Source organism: Limulus polyphemus, unplaced genomic scaffold (assembly GCF_000517525.1).
Source record: "Limulus polyphemus unplaced genomic scaffold, Limulus_polyphemus-2.1.2 Scaffold7933, whole genome shotgun sequence".
Taxonomy (NCBI): Eukaryota; Metazoa; Arthropoda; class Merostomata; order Xiphosura; family Limulidae; genus Limulus; species Limulus polyphemus.
The window spans coordinates 13276-25419 of record NW_013673543.1 but is presented as its reverse complement, the minus strand read 5'-3'; the positions used below and the strand labels follow the sequence as shown (position 1 = coordinate 25419).

Below are 12144 nucleotides of genomic sequence, written 5' to 3'. Positions count from 1 at the left end.
GATAAACTACTCCATTGAATTAGATAAACTACTCCATTGAATTAGATAAACTACTCCATTGAATTAGATAAACTACTCCACTGAATTAGATAAACTACTCCATTGAATTAGATAAACTACTCCATTGAATTAGATAAACTACTCCATTGAATTAGATAAAATACTCCACTGAATTAGATAAACTACTCCATTGAATTAGATAAACTACTCCACTGAATTAGATAAACTACTCCATCAGTTGCTTTTATTTTTCAAGTGCACGGATCAGATAATATATGAGTTGAAGGAGGATATTGGCTTCGCTGCTCAACGTGTCCAGTTTCTTATGGAGTATGCCAAGTTACCAGGTATGTTAACTTCTCACTACTCAACATCGCTCTTTTTTTGATGTAACAACAAGTGTAAGTGTTAAAATAAGTAATATTCAGTTACGTATACTTATGAATACTGGTTACTAGTGGATCAAAAAATACCACAATCAGGTACGTGTACTTATGAATACTGGTTACTAGTGGATCAGAAAATACCACATTCAGGTACATGTACTTATGAATACTGGGTACTAGTGGATCAGAAAATACCACATTCAGGTACGTGTACTTATGAATACTGGTTACTAGTGGATCAGAAAATACCACATTCAGGTACGTGTACTTATGAATACTGGTTACTAGTGGATCAGAAAATACCACATTCAGGTACGTGTACTTATGAATACTGGTTATGAGTGGATCAGAAAATATCACAATCAGATTCGTGTACTTATGAATACTGGTTACTAGTGGATCAGAAAATACCACACTCAGGTACATGTACTTATGAATACTGGTTATGAGTGGATCAGAAAATACCACATTCAGGTACGTGTACTTATGAATACTGGTTACTAGTGGATCAGAAAATACCACACTCAGGTACGTGTACTTATGAATACTGGTTACTAGTGGATCAGAAAATATCACAATCAGATTCGTGTACTTATGAATACTGGTTACTAGTGGATCAGAAAATACCACAATCAGGTATGTGTACTTATGAATACTGGTTACTAGTGGATCAGAAAATACCACAATCAGGTTCGTGTACTTATGAATACTGGTTACTAGTGGATCAGAAAATACCACATTCAGGTACGTGTACTTATGAATACTGGTTACTAGTGGATCAGAAAATACCACAATCAGGTTCGTGTACTTATGAATACTGGTTACTTTTGATTTACTTTCAGGAAATGTAGTAGATAAGAAAGAAATGTTTATGTAGCATACATTTTAATCATAATTATATAACATGGAATAATTAGATAAATAAAACCTTACAAAGTTTACAAGAGATTTCAACATGTGATCGAGAGTAACTAATGTTAGCGTTATAGATATTTTTATGATGTTTTTTGTTAATGAAGTTTGAATCAAAAATTTAATGTTTATGTAATATGTTAATTGATTTGATAAAATTGTCTAAAATTTTAATTTTCCTTACTATTTCTAGATTTTGGAAAATCGGTATTATTATTATTATAATTTTGCAAACTGGTGAAATAAAAATATTTTTATTTGTAAGAGGAGAAAAAATTCTTTATTTTTTGGTGATTATAATATGCATTCACATTATCACACTTAGGATCAATTATAACAAAAAAACTATTTTAATCCTATTATTTTACTGTAGCAGGTTAGTTATATCAACACAACTTCAGTGGGAAAAGTTCAAATTTCCATAGGGCATTCTTTCAGATGTCACTTTTATTTGATGTATGTCTTTATACTCTGAAATTTTTAAAAAAATCACATTTTTCCTATCAAATTTTAACTTTTCCTTTGCATACATCAGCCTTTTCTCCTCATCTTTAGGTTAGAAAAGGGGAAAAAAATAGAATCAAATAAATACAAATTTTGTTTAGTGCATAACCATTTTTCTGGTGCATTTTTGGCTGGAATTATTTTAGAAAGCAAGGTTCAACACTTTATTTAGAAATATTTGTACCATATTTGACTTAGTACCATATTCAACTTAGTACCATACTTGACTTAGTACCATATTCGACTTAGTACCTTATTCGACCTAGTACCATATTCCACCTAGTACCATATTTGACTTAGTACCATATTCAACTTAGTACCATATTCAGCCTCGTACCATATTCAACTTAGTACCATACTTGACTTAGTACCATATTCGACTTAGTACCTTATTCGACCTAGTACCATATTCCACCTAGTACCATATTTGACTTAGTACCATATTCAACTTAGTACCATATTCAGCCTCGTACCATATTCAACTTAGTACCATACTTGACTTAGTACCATATTCGACTTAGTACCATATTCAGCCTAGTACCATATTTGACTTAGTACCATATTCAACCTAGTACCATATTCAACCTAGTACCATATTTGATTTAGTACCATATTCCACTTAGTACCTTATTCGACCTAGTACCATATTCCACCTAGTACCATATTCAACCCAGTACCATATTTGACTTAGTACCATATTCAACCTAGTACCATATTCGAACTAGTACCATATTCGATCTAGTACCATATTCAACCGAGTACCATATTCGACCTAGTACCATATTCGACCTAGTACCATTTATGTATAACTTAAGATTCCTAATGAAGAAACTTAATGTTTCTGTTGTTTCACCAAAACTTACTGTATGAATCACTTTATACGAAGCTGAAGACATTCAGTTGAATTGTCGAGTATTTCAATGGCCTCAAGACATTCAGAAAGTTTTTGATATGAGTCGTTTAAGATTATCAAACTCCCGAGATAGTGCAGAAGAAGATCTTCGGGCCAGAATTGATAATTTTGAGAAAACATTAAGTGGAATTGGACAGGAAATGGATCATTTCAAAAAGCAGGAGGTAAGTGTGTTATGTTCATGTTGTGACGAACATTCTTGAAAGGTAGTATTCTGTGTATTATATATCATTAATATTGTTTCACTGGTGGATAGTGTTTTGTGTATTATTTATCGTTAATATCATGTTACTTGTGGATAATATTTTGTTTTATAAATTACGTACTATTAATGTTCTGTTGATGGTTTATAATATTTTGTCTAAAATATTTAGTCTATGATGTATCGTTGTTATTGTGTCACTGTTTGATAAGGTTTCATCTTACATATTTTTTTTTGTATTATTAATATCGTTTCGCTGGTGGATAATGTTTTGTATAAGACATTCTGTATGTTATGTACATATTATAAATAAAATGTGAACACCTAAAATATTATTAATAAAATAACACACTGTAGTACTATTATGTAATGTACCAGATAGTGTTATGTGTTAATCTTTGATCTGTTTTTGTGTCATTTATTACTGATGGTTCTGTATAGTTATAAAATAGCATGGTTAATGTTTTAGGGAGTTAGTCACGAGGAAATGATAGAGAATGTAGAATCTTTGAACCGTATTTCATCAATGCTTAAGGAAGCCAAGCAAGAATTAATGGTAAGATTACATGTATGTTACCAAACCTAGTTTTTTCTCATCAGTTATTAGTAAGTATATACACATTATAAAGTAAGCATAATATTCTTTTTGAACATAGTCTTCTGAAATGATAAGATCAATACTTTTATTACCTTTATTAACTTGTTATGATGTGATAAGATCAATACTTTTATTACCTTTATTAAAGTATAGTAACTTGTTATGATGTGATAAGATCAATACTTTTATTACCTTTATTAACTTGTTATGATGTGATAAGATCAATACTTTTATTACCTTTATTAACTTGTTATGATGTGATAAGTTCAATGCTTTTATTACAGTCTTACTTTTTGTTCTTAAAGCTTCCGTTGTTTTCTTAACACAGTTCTTACTTTTTATTCATAAGGCTTCAGTTGTTTTCTTATTACAGTCTTACTTTTTGTTCTTAACGCTTTCATTGTTTTCTTAACACAGACTTTTTGCTGTTAATGCTTTCATCATATTTTTATCAAAAACTTGTTTTTTGTTTCAAGACTTCCATTGTTTACTTATCATTGTCTTACTTTTAGTTAAAGACTTCTATTGTTTACTTATCGTTGTTTTACTTTTTTGTTTCAAGACTTCCATTGTTTATTTATCATTGTCTTACTTTTTGTTTACAATACTTCCATTGTTTTCTATCATTCAAAACTTGCATTGTTTACTCATCATTGTCTTACTTTTTTGTTTACAGACTACCATTGTTTTCGTATCATTCAAGACTTCCATTGTCTACTTATCATTGTCTTATTTGTTACAAGACTTCTATTGTTTACTTATCATTGTCTTACTTTTGTAACAAGACTTCCATTGTTTACTTATCATTGTCTTACTTTTGTGACAAGACTTCCATTGTTTACTTATCATTGTCTTACTTTTGTTACAAGACTTCCATTGTCTACTTATCATTGTCTTACTTTTTGTTACAAGACTTCCATTGTCTACTTATCATTGTCTTATTTGTTACAAGACTTCTATTGTTTACTTATCATTGTCTTACTTTTGTGACAAGACTTCTATTGTTTACTTATCATTGTCTTACTTTTGTGACAAGACTTCCATTGTCTACTTATCATTGTCTTACTTTTTGTTACAAGGTTTCAGTTGCCTTCTTATCATAAACATTAATTCTAAAGGATCCAAGTTTTTCTTGCTTAAATTAGCTCACTTGTTTCTTAAAAGGCATTTTTGAAGATTACTTATTATCATGCATATTAGATTTTAATCTTGTACAAAGAATGTAAAGAGTTAAGTATTGCCAGAAGAAGGCTAAAATGTTGTTTAAAACAATAAACTGATTTCTGTATAGATTTAAAATACATGCTTTTATTTCTGCTAAATTGTAAACTTACCATTGTGTGTTAGATATACTTACCATTCTGTGTTACATATACTTACCATTCTGTGTTAGATATACTTATCATTCTGTGTTATATATACTTACCATTCTGTGTTATATATACTTACCATTGTGTGTTAGATATACTTACCATTCTATGTTAGATATACTTACAATTTTGTATTAGATATACTTACCATTGTGTGTTAGATATACTTACCATTCTGTGTTAGATATACTTACCATTTCATGTTAGATATACATACCACTGTATGTTAGATATACATACCACTGTATGTTAGATATATTTACCATTCTGTGTTAGATATATTTACCATTCTGTGTTAGATATACTTACCATTCTGTGTTATATATACTTACCATTCTGTGTTAGATATACTTACCATTCTGTGTTAGATATACATACCATTCTGTGTTATATAAACTTACCATTGTGTGTTATATATACTTACCATTCTGTGTTATATATACTTACCATTCTGTGTTATATAAACTTACCATTCTGTGTTAGATATACATACCATTCTGTGTTATATATACTTACCATTCTGTGTTACATGTACTTACCATTTCGTGTTACATATACTTACCATTTCGTGTTACATATACTTACCATTCTGTGTTAGATATACTTACCATTCTGTGTTAGATATACATACCATTCTGTGTTAGATATACAAGTGCTACAACATCTGATAAGGAGGTTGTTATTGAACAAAGTAAGTGTTGTTAAACTTATGTAACGACTTAACTTGTTCGGTAATAGAATATCAATGAAGAAGAGAGTCTCCTTGGTTGGGAGAAAACCTTGTTCCCTGTACTTGAAGTAATAGAGCAACAGAAGGAGCCGTATGACAAACTTTGGAACACTGCCTTGAGTTTTTATAACAGTTACAAACAGTGGTATGATGGTTAGTATATAGTTATGATATTTACTTAAACTTCATCTTAAAGAGTCAAGCGTATTTAACAAGTATTATTATTAAAACAAAATCAATATCTCTTTGTTCATTTTACTGAAACATTTTCACAAAAAGTAAATTTAGGTTTAGATTACATTACAGCACTAAAACTACAAATTAATATGTCCTGATCAAAGCCTACTCTGTGGAACAGGAGCTTTATCTGTTGTTTTGTTCCATACGTGTTCTACTGTTAGTACTTGATTAAAGTTTACAATATGATTGATTGCTTATTTGGACAGTTGAATGTAATTTGATATATTACAAATGTATAGCTGAAACATTAAAAAACACATTGTTAACTATAAATGAGCAATCAAATAATACCACAAAACATTTAACCATAGACACTACATAAAAGAAAATTCAGAATTGTAGAAAATCACAAAAAGTATAATTTATGTAATGTAGTAATAACTTATAAAAATGTGTTGAGGGTGTTTTGTCTCAGTAACTACTAAACATAGGTTGAAATCAAGCAGAAAGGGGCTGTGACCCTTGCTGAAATCCACAATGCCCCAATCATGCTACCACTCATAGCTTATGGCTAGTTGTGGGCATGATAGTAACTTCCTAAATATCATACATTGTGTTGATATGTATGTATATATATATATATACACTGATCAGTACTGTTTTTCTCCCAGGTTCATTTCAAAAACTCAATGCAGAGGAGGTAAAAGAAGAATTAGAGGCCATGTGGCGTAATGTTTATAAACTCTCCAAATCTTTTGCTGATCAGCCAGCACCCAGGAGAGTTGCTGAGCATCTGAGAGATAAAATTGAATCATTTAAGACAAATGTTCCAGTTTTACATATTATCTGTAATCCAGGCCTGAGATCACGTCACTGGAAAGTGGTAAGAAGGGGTAATTATTCTGATATTTCAAAAAATAAAATAAAAGTTCGGGGGTGTTAAACTATTTTATAAAACATGCCATTGGTTGTTGTTTTTCCATGACATTAGAAACATCATAAAAGTTAAACTAAATATTTTACTAGTTTATTTTTTTTTTAATTATAATAAGTAGTTAAAAACAACTTTTATATTTACACAATAAAAACTTTATTGAAGCCGTACGGCTTCCACTTTAGAATATCTCTCTACAAGTACACGTTTCGACGTTTATTTTGGGTTTAATAAAGTTTTTATTGTGTAAATATAAAACATTGTTTTTAATTATTTATTATAATTTAACAAATTTTAAACACAAGTGCCGGTAGTGCATACTGATTTTACTAGTGACAGGAACTTCAAATTAATTGCAAGATATATCTAAGTAGCAGCCCTCTGGATCATCGTGCATGGTTATGTATTTGTTTCTTCTTTGTTTTAACATTTTGTGAAAATAATATTTATAGATAACGATAAACATGTATGACTTACTTATTTTTGATAAATTTATAAAACTGCTCAAAATGTTACTTGCACAGTTCTGGTGTTGTGCAGCACTGAGGTAAAATCTAGTGTTGTCCAGTACTGATGTAAGATCTGGTGTTGTACAGTACTGATGTAAGATCTGGTGTTGTACAGTACTGATGTAAGATCTGGTGTTGTACAATACTGATGTAAGATCTGGTGTTGTGCAACACTGATGTAAGATCTGGTGTTGTACAGTACTGATGTAAGATCTGGTGTTGTGCAGTACTGATGTAAGATCTGGTGTTGTGCAGTACTGATGTAAGATCTGGTGTTGTGCAGCACTAGGGTAAAATCTAGTGTTGTCCAGTACTGATGTAAGATCTGGTGTTGTGCAGCACTGAGGTAAGATCTGGTGTTGTGCAGCACTGATGTAAGATCTGGTATCTGGTGTTGTGCAGCACTGATGTAAGATCTGGTGTTGTGCAGTACTGATGTAAGATCTGATGTTGTGCAGCACTAAGGTAAAATCTAGTGTTGTCCAGTACTGATGTAAGATCTGGTGTTGTGCAGTACTGATGTAAGATCTGGTGTTGTCCAGTACTGAAGTAAGATCTGGTGTTGTCCAGTACTGATGTAAGATCTGGTGTTGTGCAGCACTGATTTAAGATCTGGTGTTGTGCAGTACTGATGTAAGATCTGGTGTTGTCCAGTACTGATGTAAGATCTGATGTTGTGCAGCACTGATGTAAGATCTGGTGTTGTGCAGTACTGATGTAAGATCTGATGTTGTGCAGCACTGATGTAAGATCTGGTGTTGTGCAGTACTGATGTAAGATCTGGTGTTGTACAATACCGATGTAAGATCTGGTGTTGTGCAGCACTGATGTAAGATCTGGTGTTGTACAGTACTGATGTAAGATCTGGTGTTGTACAATACGACCCAAGTAGTAATTAGTGGGATTAATTGAAATGTTAACGATATTTTTGTTTAACTTTTGTATGTATTACTTATATATATATATTATGGAGCCTGTCATCAAGAATGTCATGTATCCATAGACAAGTTGGTGCGTAAACAGTTTTGAAAGTTATATTGAAAAAAAACACAGTACCATCCATATGTGTGTTGAAGTGTCATACATTTTATTCAGTGCAGTAGTCACTGAAGGTGTTTGAACATTCTCGTAAAGTGTTGTACTTAATGACAGAGCAGTCAGTTTGTATTCTTGCAGGAAATGTTGGTTTCAATAGCTCTTACCTATATTTCTTTCTTTGAAAACAGATTAGCAATCTTGTAGGGTTCAGTATTACCATCCAGTCTAACACATCGTTGTCCAACATGGTAGAATACGGAATTGACAAGCACCTCTCTAAGTAAGTTTATTTTACTCAAATGTTTCTTATATTTAAAGTTCATATTTTATCACTTAGCTGGAATCTAACCAGTTGTTACAAAATTGTTGATTAATCTTCTGTTGTTTGTTTGAGGAGCGTGACATTCTGGGCTCTGTGCAGGGTTGTTCTTCAGCATTTCAGTGGAACCAATACAGAAGTGTGGGTTATGTCCAACACTGGATGCTTAGTGGCTAAATCAATAGTCCAATGATATTGGAAGTTAAAGCATCTCTGCCAGTGACATTGGATGTCATAGCTTAATAATCAGTAATATCTGGAAGTCGGAGTTTAGAAACCTGTAATATCTGGAAATTAAAGCCTAGCAACCAGTTACATCTTGTAGTCAAAACCAGTAATATCTGGAAATTAAAACCTAGCAACCAGTTACATCTTGTAGTCAAAACCAGTAATATCTAGAAATTAAAATCTAACAACCAGTGACATCTTGTAGTCAAAGCCTAGCAACCAATGACTTCTGGATTTCAGAGTTTAGTAACCAGTTACATTGATTTTCAAAGCCTAGAAACCAGTGATGTCTTGTAGTCAAAACCTAGTAACAGGTGAACTATATGTTAAAATCCAGCAATTAGTGACATTGATTTATCAAAGCCTAGCAACCAGCAATATCTGTAAACCAAGTGTCAACTAGCAGTAAAAATTTAACAATTAATAGCATTACAAATCACACTGTTCAAAAACTAAAAGAAAAACAAAACAGAATTCACTGTCTGAGTAACCAACTGACAAATACGTATCAACAGAGTTAGGGATCTTTCTCAGAATGATCTTTCCCTCTGACCAGAAGAAAGACTCACTATGGAGCCATGGAGCTCATAAAATCATCTCAAAACTGAAAGAAGAGGAAAGAGGGAGAACCTCACAAACTGTTGTTCCATCTTCGTGTATCATTTATATTGTTCTCTTGAACCTCACAAACTGTTGTTCTATCTTCCTGTATCATTTATATTGTTCTCCTGAACCCACAAACTGTTGTTCCATCTTCCTGCATCATTTATATTGTTCTGCTGAACCTCACAAACTGTTGTTCCATCTTCGTGTATCATTTATATTGTTCTCCTGAACCTCACAAACTGTTGTTCTATCTTCCTGCATCATTTATATTGTTCTCCTGAACCTCACAAACTGTTGTTCTATCTTCCTGCATCATTTATATTGTTCTCCTGAACTTCACAAACCGTTGTTCCATCTTCCTGCATCATTTATATTGTTCTCTTAAACCTCACAAACTGTTGTTCCATCTTCCTGCATCATTTATATTGTTCTCCTGAATGAATAATTCTTTTACTACAGTAACATAAGCAATCTTATGGAATATCTAATCACATGGAGAAAACATGTCTCTGTGAACCTCTACTAAAATTGTAATAAAATGGCAAGTATTATTGAAAAAACCATACATTCTTTATTATTTTCAAAGGCAGGAATTGTATATATATTTTTGGATATAAAATGTACCAATACAAAGACAGTATACGTGTGGTAGTTTGAATTTAATATTTAAATGTGATAACTAGTGTATTAATCCTGTAGCCCAGTTAATAGAACATTTGGGTTTGGTATCTACTCGAACTACAAAAATAGGATTATATCTAAATGATAACAGTTTTCTTAAGAATTAGTATACATTCTATGCATTGATGTTGGAGATCAAAATTTTATAAGTAACATGGATGAAATATAAAAAAAACAAGGTTTTTCATGTGATTTATATAGATTAGAAGATGTTGGAGCAACAGCTACTAAAGAATATTCTCTGGAGAAAGCTTTGGAGAAAATGAAGAATGAATGGAAAGACATATGTTTTGAGTTTGTTCCATACAGAGAAACAGTGAGTTTTCCAGAAGATCGGTTAACCTGATGTTCGGTCAAGCTGTAATAAAACATTATGTGACAGAAAATGTTTTTTTTTGTGTGTGTGTTTGTGATCTCGTGGAATAAAGGGGATTAGTTTATTTATCGCATCACAATGGTCAGTTCTTAAGACAGTTTGAAAATGGTAAAGATGGGATAATTTAGACCAGTGGTTCCCAAACTCTTTTAGTCTGTGATAAAAAAAGTTTGAGGCCCCCTGACCTATAACTTTAGCATGGTGATTGGAAAACAATGTCGTAGTAAAAACAATAACATTTCCTTTCAACATACCGTATCATTTAATTAATTCAACATAATTTTTATCAGTTTATTTAGAATTATAATTAATTCAGCATCTTTGTTTTTGGCCCATTTGTTTTGTGATCCCCCCAGGAGGGGCTGTGGCTCCCACTTTGGGAAATGCTGACTTAGAACACTAACATCTGCTCCTATGTTATTATGCAATATCAGGGGCTTATAAATAGTAGTAGATATAGATCTGACTATCAGGGGCTTGTAAGTAGTAGATATAGATCTGACTTGTAAGATCAGGGGCTTGTAAGTAGTCAATATAAATTGACTATCAGGGGCTTGTAAGTACTGGATATAAATCTGACTATCCTTAGTACTACAAGTAATTCAAGCATCTTTAAACTCAAGAAATATCTTTTAAATGTTGTAAATCATTATTCTTTAGTCATTTGTTCTTCTAACTTTATTGCATCATTTTTGTTTTAAACTCTATATCTTTCAATCTCTTCCAATAAAAAAACTATTGATAATATAAAATCTTTTTAAAAATGTATGAAAATCTGACTCTTTACAGCATGCAATTTGATAAAATGGAATTAGTTACACAAGTAACTGCTTTTTTAACACAATGTTCACCCCCCCCACGTAGCACAGCAGTATGTCTGCGGACTCACAACGCTAGAAACCGGGTTTTGATAATCATGGTGGGCAGAGCACAGATAGCCCATTGTGCAGCTTTCTGCTTAACTTCAAACAAACACAATGTTCATCGTTATCATACAGGATTTTCTGTTTTATTACTTTTGATCAGTTTTAGTGGATTCGTTTGTATTTAATATATGTTAATATATGTATAAGATTTAATTTTTTGTATACATATAATGTTAATTGTGTTTTTTGTTCTTGCAGTAAACGTAAACATGGTTTCGGTGGTGGTATCTTTAAGATTGTTCTTGTACTAAACGTTTCAGTACTGTTACCATTTCAGCTCAATGGCATATATACCTTGCTAATTCTGTTTTTCATCACCAGGGGGTTTCCATTCTTTCAGCTGTTGATGATATTCAAGCTCTCCTCGATGATCATATACTAAAAGTTCAGACCATGAGGGGATCTCCATTTATCAAACCTTTTGAAGAAGAAATGAAAGAATGGGAAGAAACGTTGGTAGTAGTACAGGATGTTCTTGATGCTTGGTTAAAGGTATTTCTAGTAGTAGTACACGATGTTCTTGATGCTTGGTTAAAGGTATTTCTAGTAGTAGTACACGATGTTCTTGATGCTTGGTTAAAGGTATTTCTAGTAGTAGTACACGATGTTCTTGATGCTTGGTTAAAGGTATTTCTAGTAGTAGTACACGATGTTCTTGATGCTTGGTTAAAGGTATTTCTAGTAGTAGTACAGGATGTTCTTGATGCTTGGTTAAAGGTATTTCTAATTGTT

The 12144-nt window shown here is 32.0% G+C and overlaps 1 protein-coding gene across 1 annotated transcript in view; it reads left to right on the top strand.

Annotated features, from left to right (window-relative positions):
* Positions 1-12144, top strand: part of LOC106474978 (dynein heavy chain 3, axonemal-like) — a gene marked incomplete at its 5' end in the record, with an annotated part of 22869 nt that overhangs the window by 9188 nt on the left and 1537 nt on the right. Inside the window, 8 exons of the mRNA XM_022403228.1 lie at positions 257-347; positions 2689-2879; positions 3387-3473; positions 5624-5768; positions 6467-6678; positions 8465-8556; positions 10312-10426; positions 11734-12129. Of these exons, the coding sequence (XP_022258936.1) occupies positions 257-347; positions 2689-2879; positions 3387-3473; positions 5624-5768; positions 6467-6678; positions 8465-8556; positions 10312-10426; positions 11734-12129 (1329 nt within the window). The remainder of the gene's footprint in view (positions 1-256; positions 348-2688; positions 2880-3386; positions 3474-5623; positions 5769-6466; positions 6679-8464; positions 8557-10311; positions 10427-11733; positions 12130-12144) is intronic.